The sequence below is a fragment of the Chanodichthys erythropterus genome, chromosome 3 (genome assembly GCF_024489055.1).
Source record: "Chanodichthys erythropterus isolate Z2021 chromosome 3, ASM2448905v1, whole genome shotgun sequence".
Classification (NCBI taxonomy): domain Eukaryota; kingdom Metazoa; phylum Chordata; class Actinopteri; order Cypriniformes; family Xenocyprididae; genus Chanodichthys; species Chanodichthys erythropterus.
This window is the reverse complement of record NC_090223.1, coordinates 71,253,513-71,276,183: the sequence shown is the minus strand read 5'-3', so window position 1 is coordinate 71,276,183 and position 22,671 is coordinate 71,253,513. Positions and strand designations below refer to the sequence as shown.

The 22,671-nt window shown below is 37.4% G+C and overlaps 2 protein-coding genes across 2 annotated transcripts in view; one reads left to right on the top strand and one right to left on the bottom strand.

Moving 5' to 3' along the window:
- Positions 1-22,671, top strand: part of LOC137006158 (zinc finger protein 585A-like) — a 567,148-nt gene that overhangs the window by 355,726 nt on the left and 188,751 nt on the right. The window lies entirely within an intron of this gene.
- On the bottom strand, positions 3,411-5,358 carry LOC137007501 (ladderlectin-like). The gene is made up of 6 exons (XM_067369034.1): positions 5,341-5,358; positions 5,138-5,216; positions 4,796-4,890; positions 4,094-4,219; positions 3,821-3,932; positions 3,411-3,635 (listed from the first exon to the last, which is right to left on the bottom strand). Exons 2-6 carry the CDS (start codon positions 5,196-5,198, stop codon positions 3,568-3,570), a joined length of 462 nt encoding a protein of 153 aa, XP_067225135.1. The 5' UTR covers positions 5,199-5,216; positions 5,341-5,358; the 3' UTR covers positions 3,411-3,567.

The following is a 22,671-nucleotide window of genomic DNA, read 5'->3' as shown; positions in this document are numbered from 1 at the left end:
AGTAAAAACATTAATAAACAGAGTAAAATTACATTTTGTTGCCTGGGGTCTGTGGAGACCCCAAAGAGTGTGACTTTTTTTCTACACTAACATAAAAACAAGATTTTTTTTCTTCTTTGTAGATCTAGATAGTGTTAACAACTGTACAAAGTTTCATGTCATTTGGACAAAGAGAACATTTTTTTTTTTTTTTTTAAATTTGAGCAAATGTAGTTTAGGGTCTAAAAAGAACCCAAAGACCCTATAAGGGTTAAAAATCTAGCTATGTTTAAATGTGTCATTTTAGTGATCAAATAAGTTTTAAGGGACAAAATTATTGACTACAAGGGGGCTTTAAAGAGATGTGACCAAGTAAAGCCTGATCAAACTCACCTGTGTGAATTGTACTGTAAAAACATTGCAGATATATTAAATCAAAAAGCATATTCTTTTACCTGTTGTATACGCACAGAAATCCGAAAGATTCAAAATGGTGGAGACGGCCCTTAACCTGAAGACATGCATCTCAGATTGAACACCTCCGGGAGTGCATCTGACTGGAAATTCAGGTTAGATTGTAGTGGGATTTTTTTTTTCTATCCATTAAAAGCTATTACATTTCTATAAGTTATTATATACTTTTACTATTATACCTCCATTCAACATCATGCAGATCTGGAACAGTTCCTCCTTGTGTCCTGAAAGAAGGCATGAAGGAATACATGCTACCCTGTGATGTGTGGCCAATAGAAATCAATGATTTATTAGCAAAACTGCCACTCAAATTCTGTGTTGAAGTGTTCAAGAGAAAGATCACAAACATTAAGGAATTCTCACCAGACATTGATATTTGAAACACAAACAATGGTCTTGGTGTAATTTTCTTAAAGGGATATTTCCCACTTTGTCACCTGATTTGCCCACATCACAGTCAGGGTCGGGTGAAGAGCTTCATTTTCATTGCAGTGATTTATAAACATGAATTTCGGTCTGTCGCTTAGTTGTTGCTGATTGAACTATTAGCAAAATGTTGACGGGGTGGGCCATTTCAGTCATTGAACATATTTCTTTAAGCCATGATAATATTACAATCAAGTTTATCAGAATTAATTTCAGGTATAAATATGCAGTTTATGACTTAATACAGATTCTTAGTTGTCTGTGGGTTGAAAACACATATGCGTTTCTGTCTTATCTTCATGCATTCTCAAATTATTGTACATATTTATAAATAAGAACCTTTATTAAAGGTGCCCTAGAATTGAAAATTGAATTTACCACAGCATAGTTGAGTTCAGTACATAGAAATGACATACAGTGAGTCTCAAACTCCAAGAAGGAGAGAAGCCAGACTGAAAGGTTTTTAAGGAAAAAGGAATTGGAATAAAGAAAAATACAAATTGAAGAGCAAGCAAAAGCAGTACAACAGGCACAAAGGCAGATGAGTGAAATGATGCAACTAATGCAATGCAGACTATGCTACTTCAGCAACAGCAAGGGCAAGCATTACTTAGTCTCATTGAATGTACTGTATGTCAAAGAAATAGTGATTCTTTTATTCTTTCAGTCTTTTGCAATTTGAAAAAAACATTTCTTTGTAATTTCATTAATAAAACATTTTAAAATATAAAATGGTAACATAAAATATCACATTTCTAATACAATTTTGTGTGCTATATATATTGTGTCCTAAACTAACTATACTGTATATAAGAAGTCTATATTTTTGTTAATATGAAAATGTTTTTATAAAATGTCTCATTCTTTTAAAATTGTTTATATTGTGTTTGTTTACGATATATTTATTAATTTGTTCATTTATTTATTTATTTATTTATTTATATGTAACACAGTGTAGCTGTGCATGTGTTAGCTCATGAAAAATAGTCACAAATGTGTGGAGGCTCCAAGTTAAAAAACTGTGATGTCTGATTACCATACAGACAAGTAAGTGCATTTCTTAACAAAGCAGATACAACATACAGTTTTCCAACACTACTCAAACCAATTTTTAGATTCTTTTTGAAGTCCATGAACTTAAAGTAGTTTGCTATGTGCCCAAACAACCATTCCACAGACACTCTGGCTTCACTCTTTCTATTGTTGAATTCCATTTGAATCTTTAAATAGCTAAGAAAGTGAACTCCTTTTGTGTGTAACAGTATTGGGTCCGTTGAACACCGTTCATAAACTCTTAAAGGGACGGCAGTCCAATATTCCTGCTGCTGTCTGTCATGTTAATCAAAGAACAAAAGACAAAGAAAATAACTTTCTACTCTTGACTGAATACGTTTCGTAACTTTAATGGTAAGAATTGGTCTGTATTAATATTTACAATAAAAACTACAGAAATCAAGGTAACCAATGTACACTGAATGTGTTATTTTACATTATACTTTAATTTCTGTAGTATTTCTTACCTGAATAAAAACCCAGTTAACCTGAAAAACGTAGTTTCATACTTCTCTTTATTCTATTGCATTTTACTTGTATTTTTTTATTTTATGAAAATAAAACTTTGCGTTGAAGAAAAGTAGATTTTTGTTTGTATATGTTGTCAATTATAGTTCTTAGAAAGAAAATCAGATTCAAATTAAATTTGCCAATCTTTTTTTTTTTTTTTTTTTTTCAAATTCAACAAGCTTTTTTATTTCAAGAACATTTGGCATTAATTTACTTCCTTTTTTTCCTGCAGTTCCCGGATGTGAAATGTTGAAATTTGAACCACTGAATTTGTGGATGTGAAATAAAATGGACCAAATTTGCCTGCTGAATATTATAGGTTGTATTTTTAAACCGAATGAATATGTTGGAAGTGAAATCTGAAAGGTGAATATGGATTATTGCATTTTTTAACAATAAAAATGTGTGTGAAATGTTTTGAATTGAAATATTCACAGCTTAAATATACGACCATGTTGAATTTCAACCCATAAAAATGCAAGCCCTAAAAATACAATATTTTTTTCTAGAAGTGCAATTCAAGATGTTTTCTGTTTCAAAAACATATTACATTATTTTACTTCCATACAAAATTCCATGTTCACAAATGTACGTTTTCTGTTAAAAAAAACAAAACAAAACAAAAAACTGTTTTACATAATTCAAGAAGGAAGTGGAGCATTATATTGATTCAATCTGATTTTCTATTAAGCAAAAAGCAGTTAAAACTTTGAAAATTTGAAAATGTGTCAATACTTTATGAAGATCTACAATAAGCCCCCTTATGTGCAACTCTTTGTTACATTTATGTATTTTCTTGTATACTCTAATATTTGTAAAACACACACACATACACACTCTCACTCTCTCTTGTTGTTGATGATTAAAACTTTCTACACAATATACTTCTATTTTATTCATGAATTTGATTGTCCACAATGCACATGATTTGTTTTATCAATGCTTTTATTGATTAGAGGAGTGTTTCAGAGAATGCATTAAAGATGATTAAATTGTAGAAGAGGTACAGAAGAAGACATACAAGATTTAAATGATGTTTAATTTCAGAACAACATTTTTTGGTAAAGATAAGATCAGAAAGTGTACAATCAAAGTAACTGTGGAGCAGCTTGACTGCATATGATCTCACAGGTCTATAACACAAATATATTTCAGTTGGACTGAACAGGCTGCATCGTTCCAGCAGCGCTTACCTGTAGGGTGGAAAAATGAAATAGGTTATTGTGATCATTAAAGTGGTGTTAGAATCAAAATAAAATAATGTTTAACCTAAGGCACTGTGAAATAAAAATGAGCCACAACATGTCACTGAGTGATATGAAATTATATATTGTAAATTGTAATTTGAAAGTATTCAAAAACCAGACTGCATTCTCACCGTCCCAGTTGATCTCCACACAGTTCTCTGGACCACGATAATTGTTTGGTTCTATAGGGCACCAGTTGGTATAGTCATTCAGAGTTCCATCAGTCCACAACCACTGTCCATCCTAAAGAGCAAAGACATGATTATAAGAGTGCACTAATGTACTCAGAAAGAAGCTAATTAAGTTTTAAACCATCTTCATTAGAAACATTGCATTCACTGTTTAAAGCAGAAATTTCAGTCTAGACAAACAAATAGGTCTTTTTAGGACACAATTTAACTTACTTGTTCTCCATCATGAGCACCAATCCAAGTTAGTGTGGAAGGAGAAGGCAACAGACCCAGCAGAAATTCATTTTCCAGTTTATTATGCGCAGATGCGAGATGCGCACCAAGACTTTGGCAGTTTCTCTGAGGAGACAGATTTTTTTTTTTTTTGTCAAAACAAAATCTAATCTTTTTACCATAAAGTATAAGTGACATTTTAGTCGTTTTCAAACAAATTATGCTCTGATCTGTTATTTGCTGCAGTATCAGTTTTCTGTATTATTTATTTGCAGAAAAGAACAGTTTACTTTAAAAATTAATTAAAAAAAAAAAAATCCATTCCCACTTTATATTAAGTATCTTTAACTACTACTGTACTAACATTTAAACTAATCATTTTATTCATTGCACTTATAGTTTACATACATGCTTTTACATTGCGCTTACATTTTAAAAAATACCTGCATGCAATTACAGCTGTAATAATTTTTGTAATTAGATCAATGATTACACTGTTGAACTTCCCTTACACCTTAACCCACCCTTAAACCTAACCACAGCACCAAAACTGTCCCTAACCTTACCTGTACCCCACCTCAATGGCAGCGAAAGTGGTTTGCAATACAACATCAACACAATAAGTACACTGTACCTTATATATTTATTTATTTATTTAATGTAAAGTGTGACCAAATCACCTTGTGGTAACTAACACATTACCTCTGCTGTGATCCAGTTAACCGACTGAGGGAAGAACTTGAAGCACCGGAGTCCAAAATTTGACCATCCAGCGGGGCATTTCATGACTAAATTAACTGCATCCAGTACATAAATGTTAGGACTTTTTTTGTAATATTCACAGTGAAGAATATTTTTATTTTTTCATTATTATTTTATCTAGCTTATATTATGTTTGTGTGATTATGTGTCTATATTATCTGTACTTTGACACTGTAAATCCCTCATTAATCATGTAAATATTAGTAAATGGAACACTTGCTATTCCATTTTAAAAGCATTTTGGAAATATACAGAGTTTTTACAATTAAATATTTTGGTTACCTTCTGCATTCCCCATGGAGAAGATGATGAAAAGAAGCATTAGACTTGTCAGCATTGCCATGATGAACCTGAAATGAACCTAAAAATTAATAAGCAGTAAAAGTTAAACGTCTGCACTCATGCTGCACACTGTGGATTCTCAATCAAGTCAACAAAGATATTTTAGAAATGTTATTCAGTAGGTTTTTGTTCCAAAATCTCACCTTGGTTTGGTTGTTGCCTTCAGAATCTCAGTAGAAGATGTTGTGAAGTTCCAGAAAGAGCCCAGCTTTTATACTTTAACTAATGTCAAGTGTGTATCTTAAAGTCATGAGGATGACGTGTAATTGTTTGATATGTAGACTTTTGTACACATAAAAAGCAAATTTTGCAGAATGATGTTAGATAAACTGGTAGAACAAATGTTATGTTAATTAAATATTTATTATAATAGCGTAATATGAATCATAATCATTTTCTTCTGTATAAACTGTGAACGGTGCCTGTTTAATAATTCCTAAAGTGTATTTCTATTCATTCTAATGTCTGATTTAGGAAGAAAGAACAACAATTTGATTATTTTTCACTTTGTTATACTTTTTTTCACTTTGCTACTTTTAAACCCATCAAATGTGATGACAAAATTAAATAAAAAGTAGATTATGCAAATACTGACTCATAATCAAATACAGCAGAATACAGTGTCAGGAGCACCTATGTTGATCTTTGAAAGTTGAGCGTTTGATCAGGACGAGATGCACAACATCCGTGCATAACAACAGCACATTTGTCATGGCTACAGCCTGTGGTTGTAGGCCAACTGTAGGCTACTTTGTCTGCTCTGTTAACTACTGCTCTGTTAAGTCTTCGTCGTCAGTTAGGAACCTGGATGTGCTCTTTGATACCAATCTTTCATTTGAAAGCCACATTTAAAGCATTTGTAAAACAGCATTTCATCTTAAAAATATATATTACGACATATGCTCTCAATGAAGAATGCAGAACAGTTAGTTCATGCGCTCATGACCTCAAGGCTAGATTACTGTAACGCTCTACTGGGTGTTTGTTCTGCTCGCCTGTTAAAAAAATACAGCTGGTCCGAAGTGCAGCAGCTAGAGTTTTTACCAGAACCAGGAAGTATGACCATATTAGCCCAGTTCTGCATTGGCTCCCTATTAAACATTTTATACATTTAGAAATCATGCTAATTACAAAGCACTAAATGGTTTAGCTCCCCAGTACCTAAGCGAGCTCTTAAAGCATTATAGTCCTTCACGTTTATTGCGATCTCAGAATTCAGGCCAGCTGATAATACCTAGAATATCAAAATCAACTGCAGGTGGTAGATCCTTCTCCTATTTGGCACCTAAACTCTGGAACAATCTTCCTAGCATTGTTCGGGATGCAGACACACTCTGTCAGTTTAAATCTAGACTAAAAACACATCTCTTTAACCTGGCATACACATAACACATTATTAATTTAAATATTCAAATCCATTAAAGGATTGTTAGGCTGCATAAATTAGGTCAGCCGGAACTGGGAACACTTCCTTCAACACACGATGTACTCGTTACATCAAAAGGAGAATGCCATCTACAATAATATTAGTCTCTGTGGGATTACAAATTTAAGAATCTGTTTAAGATCTGCTGATCCTATGTTCTGACATAACATCACATGCAATACTAAGGTAAAGGACAATGTATTTAGAATTATAAGTTCAAGATGATGACATCAGATGAATGATTCTGTTAAGCAATTTCCAGCAAGAGTTTTCTGCCAGTTCCTGTTTTTTTTATTGTAAGTCGAATGGGCCAGATTACTGAGACTCTCACCTATTGTCATTAAAGGCTCATGGAGCCGCTGTCCTATTCTTTGAAAAGTTATGCAGATTGGATTAGGACTGGTGACACTAGAGTCTGGGGCAGGTTCCTGTACCTGAATACTTCATTTGCATGCTTTGTTTAAGGTCATCTCCCCGCTGCTTTGTCTCTATCTCTAAGCACTTCCCTCTTAAATGTATATAAACTACAGTATATCACTGATGACTGAAGATACATCCAGGTCTCCTGGTCTTTGCTTCTGAGTTTCCTACATCTCTCTGTTTATCCCAAGGTTTATCTTAGTCAGGCGACACAACACATCCAGAAATGTTAGCAGAGATCATGTCAACTAGACCATCCCCTGCGAAGGCCACATCAGCACGACATCCAGTGGCACAGATCCTCAACAAACCCATCTCCATACCAGTGTGATGAATCCACTTTTCTACCAGATGGCACTGGATTCAATATTTTGACTGTTCCAATCCCAAACTGACTTCTGAACTGTAATGCTGCCTGAATCATAATCATGGACTGTTCGTTTGTTGGCCAGAAGAGAACTGGCCCCCCGACTAAGCCTGGTTTCTCCCAAGGTTCTTTTTTCTCTCTATTTTGTCACCTGTTGGAGTTTGGGTTCCTTGCTGCTGTTGCCTCTGGCTTGCTTAGTTGGGGACACTTGATATTCGACAATGTTTTTGATCTGCTGGACACTATGACACTATTTTCTTCTAGAGTTGCTTTACAGCCAAAATGATGTTCCCTCTTTCACTGTAAAGCTGCTTTGTTGTCAAAAAATTGCATTTTTTGAGTTAGAGGAACTTATATTATCTTATATTATTAATCTATAACAAACACATTTTAAGGTGATTACACAAAAAAAAATTAGATCACTAAATTAAGTAAAACATGTCTTACACTTTAACATTCACCTACATTTACACTTAAATTCTGTCATCATTTACTCACCCTCATGTTGTTCCAAATATGACTTTCTTCTGCTGAACATTAAAGAAGATATTGTTTTTTTTACCCACATACACACACTATATACAGTGCCCTCCGCAATTATTGGCACCCTTAGTAATTATGAGCAAAGTGGGCTGTGAAAATAAATCTGCATTGTTTATCCTTTTGATCTTTCTTTCAAAAAATTCACAAAATTGTAACCTTTCATTGAAGGAAAAGATTACATGAAATAAATGTTTATCTCCAAAACACATTGGCCACAATTATTGGCACCCTTTTACTAAAAACTTTTTGCAACCTCCTTTTCCCAAGATAACAGCTCTGAGTCTTCACCTATAATGCCTGATGAGTTTGGAGAACACCTGACAAGAGATCAGAGACCATTCCTTCATGCAGAATCTCTCCAGATCCTTCAGATTCCAGCTTATGATGGTGCTTCTTCTCTTCAGTTCACTCCACTCATTTTCTTTAGGGTTCAGGTCAGGGAACTGGGACAACCATGGCAGAAGCTTCATTTTGTGCTCAGTGACACATTTTTGTGTTGGTTTTGATGTTTGTTTTGGATCATTGTTCTGATGGAAGATCCAACCACAGCCCATTATTGGATTTCTAGCAGAAGGTCAGGTTTAGATTTTTTATCTTTTGGTATTTGTTAGAATCCAAAATACCATGTATCTGAACAAGATGTCCAGGACCTCCAGCAGAAAAATAGGCCCACAACATTAAAGATCCAGCAGTATATTTAACCGTGGTCGTGGGGTACTTTTTATCCATGTGTGCACCAAACCCATCTGGTGGGTTTGCTGCCAAAAAAATGTTTTTTTTTTTTAGTTTCATCATAGAAGCCTTCATAGACGCCGGTCCCGTTTGAAGATCCAGTCTTGTCTGACAACTGAATATGCTGGAGATTGTTTCTGGATGAGAGCAGAGGATTTTTCATGAAACCCTCCAGAACAGCTTGTGGGTATGTAGGTTATGTTTGATAATTTTTTTAAGGCTTTCTGAAACTCAAGACTCAACTAATCTCTGCAATTCTCCAGCTGTGATCCTTGGAGAATCTCAAACTTTCTTCCTCACTGTGCATTAGGACAATTTAGACACACGCCCTCTTCCAGGCAAATTTGTAACATCTTTAGTTGATTGGAACTTCTTAATTATTGCCCTGATGGTGGAAATGGGGATTTTCAATGCATTAGCTTTTTTCTTATAGCCCCTCTCTATTCTGTGAAGCTCAACAATCTTTTGCTGCACATCAGAACTATATTCTTTGGTTTTACTCATTGTGATGGATGATTAAGGGAATTTGGCCTTTGTGTTTACACATATTTGTACTCCTGTGAAACAGGAAGTCATGGCTGGACAATTTCATTCTCCTAGTCACCCTGGTGTGTTAAAAAATGTAAATATGAATGGAAATATACTTCAGAGATATTTTACTCATAAGAATTTCTAGGGGTGCCAATAATTGTGGCCAACATGTATTGGAGAAAAACATTTATTTCATAATGTGAGTCCCCCCCACTTTCAATTTTTTTACTTCGATGAAAGGTTAGAATTTTGTGAATTTTTTTAATGAAAGATCAAAAAGATAAACAATGCAGATTTATTTTTACAGCTGCCTTTGCTTATATTTACTAAGGGTGCCAATAATTGTGGAGGGCACTGTATATATATATTAATATTAATTAATTATTATTAATTATTATTTTAATATAGTATATATATTAATTATATAATATATTTATATTAATTTATTTATTTGACAACTAATCTTGTATTGTAGTGTGACTTTTAATATCTAGGCATTTTTCTGCATCTGCTACCTTGATAGCAGATGCAGAAATATATAACTATATAACAGAAATATATACTATATAACATAACATATATATATACTCAGCAAAAAAAGAAACGTCCTCTGACTTTCAACTGTTTTTACTTTCAGTAAACTTAATGTGTAAATATTTGTATGAACAGCTGATCAGCTGTCCTTCCTGTCTCCCTGTAGCGCTGTCTCAGGCGTCTCACAGTGCGGACATGGCAATTTATTGCCCTATAGCCACATCAGCAGTCCTCATGCCTCCCTGCAGCATGCCTAATGCACGTTCACGCAGATGAGCAGGGACCCTGGGCATCTTTCTTTGGGTGTTTTTCACAGTCGGTAGACAAGTCTCTTTAGTGTCCTGCGTTTTTAGAACTGTGACCTTAAATGCCTACTTTTTGTAAGCTGTTAAGGTCTTAACGACCATTCCAGAGGTGCATGTTAATTAATTGATTATGGTTAATTGAACATGCATGGAAAACATTGTTTAAACCCTTTACAATGAAGATCTGTAAAGTTATTTGGATTTTTACAACATTATTGTTGAAATGCAGAGTCCTGAAAAAAGGGACGTTTCTTTTTTTGCTGAGTATATATATATATATATAAAATAAAAATATATAATTCTGTAAGTCATAATAATGAGAAACTTTCTGATAATTATGATTTAACATCTCATTATATTGAGAAAGTTTCGAAAATTACCCACCTCCATCGAGATTTCTTGTACTGTATTTGCAAAACTACTGCGCTGGTGAACGTTGTAGTCGTTGTAGTCCAGAGCTGCGCTTGGAGTATTTACGACAGTGTGATTCACTGAAGGAACCTGTAGGGGGAGCTTCGCAAATCTTATCTCCTCTATCTGATTGAAATCCATGGATCACCACTCTATGTTTCTGCTTGTTCATACACAAAAATACAAATGAATAAACGACTATATCCCATCTCATATAGGCTACTGATAATTTATCAATAATGTCATTTATTTAATGATATTATAGATTACACTTTTGCAGAACGTACCATGTTTGCGGAGTTCTCGCATTTGACTAGCGGATGACGCTAGCGTGTCACTGCTCCGCTGCTTTGCGCATGCGTAGATGTTTCTCATTATTACGGTAAAGTTTCTCGTTCTTATGAGAAACTAAGTCATTATTACGAGAAAGTTTCTCATTATTATGAGATGTTAACTCATTATTACGAGAAAGTTTCTCGTTATTATGAGATGTTAACTCATTAATACAAGAAAGTTTCTCGTTATTATGAGATGTTAAGTCATTATTACGAGAACGTTTCTCGTTATTATGAGATGTTAACTCATTATTACGAGAAAGTTTCTCAGTAATATGAGATGTTAAGTCATTATTACGAGAAAGTTTCTCGTTATTATGAGATACTAGGTCGTTATTACGAGAAAGTTTCTCGTTATTATGAGATGTTAAGTCATTATTATGAGAAGGTTTCTCGTTATTATGAGATGTTAACTCATTATTACGAGAAAGTTTCTTATTATTATGAGATACTAAGTCATTATTATAAGAAAGTTTCTCATTATTATTGTTAGGTACAGAGGAGGTTGGAGACACAGGTACAGGTTATGATGTTTATTGAAGACAACCAGAGCAGTGAGCAGGTAAGGATTGCAGAGATAGTTCAGACAGATAATATATCAAGGCAGTAATATTTGACTTGATCTTCACTCCAGGTATAGATGTCCGAGGACAGAAGTTGTGCAGAGGATATACAGACACACTCACAAAAGACAGGAGAACACGGAGGATCTTGGAACACACAGGAGACAGGTAAGGAGTCCGTTGGTAAGCATTCAGGTAAGTATGCGTTAACGAGACCGGACAATGACTGATTGACTGTGAGTGTCTTTAGTAGTGCTGCTGATTGGGCTGGTGATAAGTGTCAGGTGCGTGTGATCAGTACTCTGGTGATGGAGTGCGCTGTGATGGAGGGCCGGAGAGCAAACTGCCCGCAAGTCTTGAAAGTCCCAGCAGACGTCGAGGGAGAAAGGAGTGTAGGTAAAGGAGTCAGGGCGACGGGTCGAGGTGGAGTGACCAGGACAGAAGCCGGAGGTGGAGTCATGGGATCCTCACGCCCAGAAGAAGGTGGCTCATGGTAGGCCCGCGATGGAACCATGTCACTGAGAGGAGATGACAGTGGTACCACGGGACTGACGGGGGACAGCTCGAGCAGGACAGCAGAAGTGGCTGGGGTCGGGGAGGAAGACTGGGATGACGGGCTGACCAAATCATTTAGAAGCGGAGGTGGGAGAGGGAGGCTGGGTGGGACCAGTAAATCCAGAATTGTGTAGTCCAGAAACTCACTCTCAGTGAAGGGCGGGTGGCGGGGCTTCTGTCCAACCCCTCAACTCCCTCACCGCAGGATGGGACAGCCGACTCAGACTTCTCCTCAGATGGGTTCACCTTAGGCTCCAGTGTAATGTCAAGCTTGATCGCTCCAAGCGCGGGCTCTAACATCACAGTAGCGTCGCTCACTCCATCTGCGGTGGGTTGTTGCTGTCCTTCCTCGCCGTCCGTTGGTTTCTGGCTGGGCACTGGGCTAGGCGGGGTTCTGGATCGGGGCTGCATGCTCTCCAGACACATCAGCACAGCTTCCCTCCAGTTCAGTCCGGTGGTGTCTGGGAGGTTGTTAGGGTGGTGAAAGTTCGCCACGATCCCCGGAACAGAGGCCTTCATCCTCCAGCTGGCTGGTGACGGCAAGACGGATGAACTCAAATGTAAACAAAAAAAAATCATGGCTCTCCTGAGCCAACGAATTTTACCCATTCATCCATAGGGTGGTCCGGTCTTCTGTAATGCCTTGCTCATGCAGGAACACACAACGAAATCCAACAGGTACAGGCAGGAACGCAGCACAACACAGAAATATATGAGACCGGACAATGAACACAGGGAAAACGGGAACTTAAATACACAGATTATTAACTAAAATGACATACAGCTGTGAATGATCTTGTACCATGAACGGCCAACACTACTACTCGCACGCCGCAGCCTCTTCATGCTTCTCTGCTTTGGTCATAGAGTAATTTCTTTTTCACAGAGCTTAAAAGGGGCACAATTAAAGGGGTGGTTAAATGCGATTTCACTTTTTTTTCACTTTAGTTAACGTGCAATGTTGCTGCTTGAGCATAAACATTATCAGCAAAGTTACAGCACTGAAAGTTCAATGCAAACGGAGATATTGTCTTTTAACACTGAGGTCTGAAAACGCGCCAGCGCGTTTTGCAGGTTTTTTTTCACATTGCAGCAAAACAGACTTAAAATACTCCGTCATTTTTTGTCATAGAGACATAAGTAATATATCAATTGAAACTATAGAATATCTTCTTTTATTTGTATACACTCAGAGTAAAAACAAAATGTTGTGCTTTTTGTAAAATAAAGAAAACTAACATGATGCGTGATTTCTCCTCTCCCTCTGAACGAAGTCCAATCTGATAGTTCTCAGAAAATTAACTGTAACTTAGTGAATACTAATCACAGAAAAAGTAAACTTATGTCTAAAAAAACGTTAAGATGTCAGGTTTTAAATCATGTAAGTCAAATCGAAAACAAACCTTCTGTGTTTATGTAATCTGTATGAAAAGAGAGCCATGTCAGAAGTCCCTGATTCAGCTCATTACCCGCTAATGCGGCCACGCCCACGGAGCCAGCGCTATTCAGACGCAAATTCAGAGGCAATACATGCATTCATCGTCTCAATCGTGTATTTATTGTCTTGAAAAGTGTTTATCTGGATGTAAAAGTCATGGTTAGGGAGCTCTAGAAGACATGCAGTTAGCATCCTGTTTTCTTTTCTTCTATAGATGAAGTTTAGATTAGTTTTTGTTTCTTTAGCGCCCTCCGGCTGCAGTATGAATTGGAAACTCCATTCATGGAATAGCCTCTTCTTCTTTTAGATGAATTTGTGGACTAAAAATGCACAGAGAGCGCCCTCCGACTTCAAGGATGAATTAAAAACACCAGCGCTCATAGTAATGACAATGAATATTAAATAAAAATAACTCCTCTGTATAGAAAATTGACATAAGCATATGAGAATCCAATATTGTTTTTAAACTAAAAGCCTATATTCAGACTCTTTGCATCACAGAAATACATTATATTTTAAAGTATAATATAAAACCATTACTTTATATTGTAATAATATTTTTCTGTATGTTTCATATATCATGATGAGCTTGAGACATCACAGAAGGTTTTTTTCACAGCCTACCTGACTGAAATGCCTCATTAATATGCAAGTCATTTCAGCTCATTACTATCCAATTCTTTTGTCTTCTCAGGTGAGAATGGCCCATTATTCAATGGTGATTCACGCCTCCTCGCATACTGTGTTTCTTGGCAAAAAGTGTCTTACAAAAACTAAATCAATATATTGTTTTATATGAAGGAGTAGGCAGCATAATTTTTACATAATTTTGAAGCAAAAACTCTAGTTTACAACCTCCAATACCCAGAAGTCTTGTAAACACAGATTTACTATACTTTTTTTGGCCTTATTTCAGTGACTTAAGTTTTTTGTTTTTTCAATAACCACGCATAAATGTTATTCCTTCAAAAACACAAACATGTACATACATGTTCCTCACATATTATTGTAGCCTAGTTTGTGCTGAATACAGTGTAATGACACTTTTTCCATTAATATGTTTATGAACAACTGAAAAAAGCACAAATGTCAGGGCATGTCAAAACTTCTCCAAGCCCCAAATCAGCCTCAGACTCCAGAGGGTTAAAGTTAAATGACTACACACACGACCAGTTTTGGACTACAATGGGTTGGTGACATCAGAAACCCTGCAAAACACGCAACAAAGTGGGCGAGGCCATGTCGGGCAGCATGTGGAAATGGAAGAGTTGTGTACACTGGACGCGAGCGGCGCAACGCGTCAAAAGATAATAGAACCCATTATAATCTGTGATATTTTCTACACTGGATGCGCTGCTGAAGACCGCTTCCAGAATCTACACGAGTTCAATGCTGGATGGCTATTACTAAATGCACAAAGGCTATTACTGAAAGATGAAGCAGTTCCCACTTTAAAAGCAGAAGCTGCTGTTTATTGGCTTCAAACTGTAAGTACGTTTTATTGTTTGTACATGTCTTTTAAACGTATAGTTCTGTTGCTATTTTTTGGTTGCATCAAGGACATATACAAAGAGCAACTTGTTTTTACTTCGCTAGCCAGTTAGCTAAATTCTACAAACACCAACGAACTTCTATGTTCATAGACAAACAGTCGTTCATTCTATAAATTAAAAGCTACCTTTACAAAAATGCAACTACTCAGTCATGTATTCGGCTACAGTAAAGCTTTAATCAGGATAAAACTGTATATTGAAAGCTAACAAACAGCAGTGACAGCATATCTAAACACTTTGACACAAAAAAAAAAAAAATGAAATACCATTCATAAACATCCTTTAAAAGCTGCGATTGCAGCTTGACCCTCTTCATCTGGGTCTAATTCGGGCTCAGTTTGATTCAGCAATATAGACGCTATTATTTACATTTTGACTGAAGCAACGGATGGTAAGGGGCGTGTCATTTCCGGACGCTTCAGCGAATCACGATACACTGGGCCAGCTACCAACCTGCTAACCAATCTGAGCACACTGCGTAATTTGGAGGGAGTGGCTTCATAGAAGCAGGAAGTCAAACGAGCCGTTCATATGACAGTGGAAACAGAGGTGTAGAATAAACGTAAAATATATAAAAAATACAGCGCTTTCAAAAAAACGAAGCATTAAGACATGTTAAACTGTGCCCCCAAAAACACAATCAAGCCTAGAAAAAAAAACACTTAACCACCCTTTTAATTACTCTTTTCATCACTACTGCCACTGTAAAAATGGCACATGGCACCCAGTTTCAGAAACCTGTCTGGTGCACATTCACAAAGCAAGATACCCTAAAAAGTATTTGCATCTGATATGCATTTATTATTGTTAACACTTCAAAAAAGCTCCTCCAATAAAAAAAGCTTCGAAAACCTCCCATTTTATTGATTTTTTTTTTTTACATAGATTGTAACTTTTTCTGTATCCCCCAGTTGTTTTTTTGTAAAATATGCATCAAACAAAAACATAAAAGTTATCTATAATCAAAGCTAAATTTAAGAAGCTAAAGTTGAGCTATATTTTCTCACCTCCACATACAGTAGGCTATTTCACATTACTGATGCTGAAGCAAGGTGATACATAAATAGTTATGAAAAATAATAATATAAATATGAAAAGATATGACAAAATGATATACCTGAAAACAACTCTGTTCAGAGCTGTGGTCTGTTTGTACAACACAAGGAAACTGAGAACAGGTGTTCAAAGGAAGACAAACAAAACCATATTTGTGCTAGTTGACATCCATGACAGTCACTGATAATGGAGATTATATTGTTAATGTAAATATTTAAAGACAATTTAATTTGCCAAATGTGCATGGCACGCAACATATGATGAATTGCTCGGTCCAGAAGTCATTATCATCTGAAAATTTAGTGAAGATTTAATGAGTTATATAATTGTGAGATATAAAAAGGAAATATATTTCAAATTTATTTTAGTAAAGGACCTGGTTGTGTCAATAGCCGTGGAAAAAAAATGCATTAAATAAAAATATATTAAGTTATCTTCAATCAAAGCTAACGTTAATATTTTTCATTGTCACTCCCATAATAAAATATACAGTATTAAGTATTATTAAAATGTAATGCATATGTCTCTGACAATAATGTAGCATCACTGTCATCTTGACCTCAGACACACTACCAGACAGATCACTGACTGCATATAATATGTAGGAAGAATTTTTCTGTTTCTGCCCTTTCTCCGACTGCAGCTTTTCATTGTGGGGTGAACTGCCCTTTTAAATTACATAAGATAATCATAAAAAAGTCTGTTCTGTCTGGATTTGAGGTCCCTGGCAGGGGCGGCACTAGGGGTGAGCTAATGTTGTGTTAATTCTTGTCTTTGTCATAGAGCTGAACAATTAATCAGAAAAGTAATTGTCAATATGATTACAGCTACGGCAATTACTTATTCATGAAAAAAGCATATTATAGCATTATACTTATATTTTCTCTCTTTGCATCAAAGAATACTGTTTACAGTGTGCTTTAGCAGCTTTGAGCATTGTAGCCAACCACAGACATGTCTGTTGAACTCAATGGCCAATAAGAGGCGTTTAAATGAGTCACTGCGTTGAAGATGTGTTTAGCATTAGCTCTCTGAGTTCTACCCATAGACTGCAAAAAAATATGGACGACGCACCTTCACTCTCTTCCATTGATGTAACTGAAGCTGCCAGTGTATTAATATGGTGCTGACATCTTGAGCGTTGAGTCTGTGCATAGTGAACTTGGAGCCAGAGTCTGCGCAGTAGTGAGCACGAAGTGGAGCCGTGATATCAATGTCCCGCCCACACTCCTGCAAAATCGGTTAATGTTGCAGAACAACACATTATGTCAGTGTGAAATAAACAGTTCTGGAAATGTATAAATTAAAGTTAAAGCTCCAATCTCCTCCTGAAGATCCAGAGAAAAGTCTGTTGGTGCCTCAGTGATGACTTCACTCAAAGAAGCTGTAGCTGTCAATCATGACGCCAAAACCCGCGTTTTTATAGCATCAAATAACTAACTAAAAACAAACTTTTTTAAAGAACAAACACTTTAACTAACATCAGCGTGATAAAAAGGGCCTGAAATGACAGAAACCATCTTTGTAAGAAAAAATATGTTCTGTCTTTGTATTAATCTCAAAGTTAGTGTTGCCTCTTCACACAAGAGGGAAGGACAGCATAGTGAAAAGCCGTCTCTCATCAGATGAGGATAAAACACCACGTGTACATTATGGAGGAAGAAAATGCATCTCAATGTGAGACAAGATCACAAGTTTCTGCTTCAAATAAGTCTTCACGCAGATCATCAACTAGTTCAGCTGCAGCACGCGCAAGAGCTCACGCAGAAGCAGCCAAAGCACGTCTCAAGTTCGCAAGTAGGGAAATGGAGCTCAAGCTGCAAAAGGCTCAGCTTGAAGCCTCCATGGAGATGTTGGCCATTGAAAAGGAAGCTGCTGCAGCAGTAGCGAAAGCTGAGGCTTTAGAAGCAGTAACCGGAAACAGTGATGGAAAATACTCCGGCAATACACCTTTGCTGTCACCATCTATAGATCCTGTGGAACGAACAAGAGAATTCGTGAAGGAGCAAAATAACATGTTAAAGGACACACAGCCAGCACCACTAAAGGATTTAATCACTCTAGACGAGACAAAAGAGCCACACATTGGGACAACAGCGCTTCCCACTGTACACGCCATACATCTCAATGCTACAAGTGACTTATTTCCTACGGCTAAGGCTTACGTTCCTAACACTCAACTGCTCTCTTCAACACCACTTAAGTCTCCTAATCCATTCAAAATCACAGATGATAAATATTATCAACCGAAACAAGAAAGTCAAACGAGGAGTATAACCTTTGATGTGCATGATGACTCATACGCCACTCCTTCACAATACCAACCAACAAACAAGCCACAATACAGAGAAACCCCATGTAACAGGGATGCATACCCCCACAACCTAGTACGGCAGCCTCCACGTAGTTCTGACAGTCACATGACAGACTTTGTGAGATTTCTGGCCAGACGTGAGCTTGTTACAACTGGTTTGCTCCAGTTCAATGATCAACCTGAAAGCTACAGAGCATGGCGCAAATCATTCTGTAATGCGGTGAGAGATCTGGATGTAATGTGTGATGAAAAAATGGATCTTCTCGTCAAATGGCTAGGAAAAGAGTCATCGGAGCATGCCAAGCGCACATACATCTATACACATCAACCAGCCAGATCTAGGTCTTGAGATGATTTGGAAGCGGTTAGATCATACATGGGCAATATACGGCCCGGGGGCCGGATCCGGCCCGCATATTGCTTCAATCCGGCCCCCGCGATGCGCTCGATGCACTCGCAATTTGGACATTCATTATTTATATGAAAACCCCAAATCGCACGAAAATCACATACAAAACACATAATCGTACAAATACTTAAATTGTGCATTTATTAGCTTCTTGTTTCAGTGAAGAAATGTCACTTTAGCTTAGTTATCACGCATGATGAACCACGTGACGTGAGATGATTGACAGGTCTGACGCAAATCAGGAAGAGGAGACACATCTGGCTGCGTTCGCTGTTTTAGCTCTTCAGATCGCATAATTCAGTGAAAAATGAATAAAAATGTTTTTCTGTATGACGAAATATTTTACTAACATGATAACTAATCATTATTTCTCCAAATATGCGCACCATTGGACTAATAGGCCTGGCGGATGCTGTATTTTTTATGTATTTGAACACAAATAAACCGGAGAAGACGAGAATAAATGTTGTGTGAGTATAATGATTTCTATTCAAAATAACGATCGTTACAGATTAATTATTTTGCACTCCTAGCATAAATTAAGAAATTAATGTCACTGCAAACCAGTTTAATTATAAACAGTGGTTAAATATCGAAGCTGGAGTCTTAAACCTTTCTGAAGTTTCTAAATCAAATTTAAATTTTGTGAGATGCATAGGCCTATATAGGCCCTTTATATCTTTCAAGCAATCATACGTGTGATGAAGTTGATCTGCACTTAAATTGTGTTCTATTTTATAAAAGATTTTAACAAAATATGTGAAAGAAATTACAAAAAAAATAATAATCACAACTGAAAACTGAATATGTTTTTCATTCAGTGATGAAGGTCTCCCTCTGATATATAGCCTCAATTAAATTTGATAATTCCAAGCCAGATTGCCTGAAGTCTGTATGTTAATGTAACTTGCACACATACATTTGCAGTTTTGTTAATAGTTTTCTATCTTGAAAAGCTACAGCTGGTATGAATGACAGTTGAACAATATGCAGGGTAGTGTAGGAAATGAATCCTTGAAAGTAAATCCAGTTATTGTAACCTTAGAGTAGCTTAGGTCAGACAGGCCTAGCAAAAATAAGTATCAGGCCTTGAAATAGGCTGTCAAAGTAACTGTAGAGTAGCCTTATACATATTTGCATTGCATTAATTTGTATGGGTTAGGGTGTGCAGAAATACCGGACAACAGAGCAGAGATACCTACTCCCAATGCTGCAGTTCATCACATCCATTTGAAACGGATTGCTCATCTGATCCCAGAACTGGATGCCCAAGCCCCTATCTTGCTGCTTCTTGGTCGTGATGCCATTAGTCTCCTAAAGGTACGTGAGAATATTAATGGTCCTTCTGATGCTCCCTACGCTCAAAGATTAGATCTGGGATGGGTGCTAGTAGGAACCGTTTGTCTTGGGGGTGGTCACAAACCCACAAGTGTGAAAACTCTCTTCACTAATGCTCTGCAACAAGGTCGCCCTACCATCTTTGAACCATGCTCAAGTGTTCTTCGAGTTAAAGAGGAATACAGTTTTAAAGACATTCGGGATGTTCAAGATGAAGACCAATCTTGCCTAGGTCAAACAGTCTTTCAACTTACAAAAAACGATAACAAGCCAAATTTATCTATTGAAGACAGAGCCTTCCTCACAACCATGGAACAAGGTCTTGTGAAAAATGATAGCAACAGCTGGGTAGCTCCTCTACAGTTCAGACATCCCAGGCCATGTCTCCCAAACAATAGACAGTTGGCTCTCAAACGCTTCACTTCTCTCAAGATTAACCTGCTGAGAAAACCAGAAATGAGGGAACATTTCTTTACGTTCATGGAGAAGATATTTGAAAATGGTCACGCTGAAGTTGCTCCTCCCCTGCGAGAACACGAAGAACAGTGGTATCTGCCTCTTTTTGGAGTGTATCATCCCAGGAAGCTAAACAACATCTGTGTAGTATTCGATTCAAGTGCTCAGTATGAAGGACTGTCACTGAATGACGTACTGCTAACGGGCCCTGACTTGAACAATGTGCTTGTGGGAGTCCTTATAAGATTCCGCAAAGAAGGCATTGCTGTGATAGCAGACATTAAGCAGATGTTTCACTGCTTTCTTGTGAGAGAAAACGACCGCAACTTCCTCAGATTCTTCTGGTTCAAGAACAACGACCTAGATCAAGAAGTCATTGAGTATCGCATGACTGTACATGTTTTTGGAAACAGTCCCAGTCTAGCAGTTGCAATCTACTGCCTCAGACAGTCAGCTGCAGAAGAGACTCCACACCATGACCCTGAGGTGAAACAGTTTGTGGATCGTGACTTTTATGTTGACGATGGTCTCAAGTCCCTCCTGACAGCTGAAAGTGCCATCAGTCTGATCAAGAGGACACAAGATGTTCTTGCCAACTCCAACCTAAGGCTCCACAAAATAGCTTCTAACAGCAAAACAGTCATGGAAGCTTTTCCACCTGAAGATCGTGCTAGTGATCTCAAAGACTTGGATCTCGGTTCAGACACACCACCTTTACAACGCAGTCTGGGACTAAATTGGGACTTGGGAACAGACACATTCACGTTCAAAGTTGATACAGAGGAGAAACCATTTACTCAACGAGGAGTACTGTCAGTGGTGAACAGTGTCTACGACCCTCTAGGATTTGCAGCCCCTGTCACAATTCAGGGAAAACACATCTTAAGGGAGCTCACTCAAGGAAAAGGTGAATGGGATTCACCACTTCCACAGGAAATGGAAGACAAGTGGAAATCTTGGCGAGACAGTTTACAAGATCTCAAAAATCTGCAAGTGCCAAGACCTTACACTGCCATTTCTCCATCGATAGCAGAACGGAAAGAACTGTGTGTCTATTGTGATGCATCAACAAAGGCCATAGCAGCGGTTGTTTACCTGAAACTTACCGACAACATTAGAGATATTCACGCAGCCTTTGTAATGGGAAAAGTGAAGCTGGCTCCAAAACCTGAACACACCATTCCAAGACTCAAGCTCTGCGCTGCTGTATTAGCGGTGGAATTAGCAGATCTGGTAAGATCTGAACTTGACTTGGATATTGACGCAGCAACCTTCTACACAGATAGCACGGTCGTGCTCGGGTACATCTACAACGAGACAAGACGTTTCTATGTGTACATTAGCAATCGTGTTCTTCGGATACGGAGATCATCCAGTCCAAGTCAATGGAATTACATACCTTCTGATCAAAACCCTGCAGACTCTGTGACAAGAAGTGTTGCAGCAGCTCAACTCAAGGACACCATTTAGCTCATTGGACCTCCTTCTTTGTGCGAGCCTTCTCAAGAGCCTCAAGATCTCTATGACCTCATTAGCCCAAATGCAGATCCAGATGTTTGAGCACAAGTATCCACTCTACAGACACAGACTGCAGTAGAGCAGCTTGGATCTCAACGGTTTACAAAGTTCTCCTCCTGGTCCTCTCTAAGAAGTGCCATTGCTCACCTTCGCCACATTTCCCAAAGCTACTGCTCAAGTCTGGTCACAGAACATCAGAACTGCAAAAGATGGTATCTGTGTAAGAATGCATATACTGCAGAAAACCTTCAAGAATCAGAAAAGGTCATTATTCGGTCTGTGCAAGGAGAGACATATGCAGAAGGACTTGCGTGCTTACAGAAAAACATAAAGCTTTCTCGGAACAGTCCACTCAGATTTTTGGACCCCTTCATTGATGCAGATAATCTCCTCCGAGTTGGAGGTTGCATTCGACATGGAGAATTTCAAACTGAGGAAAAGAATCCAATAATCATTCCAGGCAAACATCACATTGCTGTGCTGTTGGTTCGATACTTCCATGAACAAACACTGCATCAAGGATGCCTCTTCACGGAAAGTGCTATCCGAGCAGCTGGTTACTGGATAACAGGAGTGAAGAAGTGTATAAGCAGTCTAATACACCACTGTGTGACATGTCGAAAGTTGTGTGGCACCCCTATTATACAGAAGATGGCTGATCTGCCCACTG

Excerpts from the sequence above, each read along its gene's own strand:
- LOC137007501 (XM_067369034.1), bottom strand. The coding sequence starts at position 5,198 with ATGGCAATGCTGACAAGTCTAATGCTTCTTTTCATCATCTTCTCCATG. Across the intron at positions 4,891-5,137 it reads CTCCATGGGGAATGCAGAAG|TTAATTTAGTCATGAAATGC; the intron begins GTAACCAAAATA and ends TACTGGATGCAG. Across the intron at positions 3,933-4,093 it reads GTGCTCATGATGGAGAACAA|GATGGACAGTGGTTGTGGAC; the intron begins GTAAGTTAAATT and ends TTTGCTCTTTAG.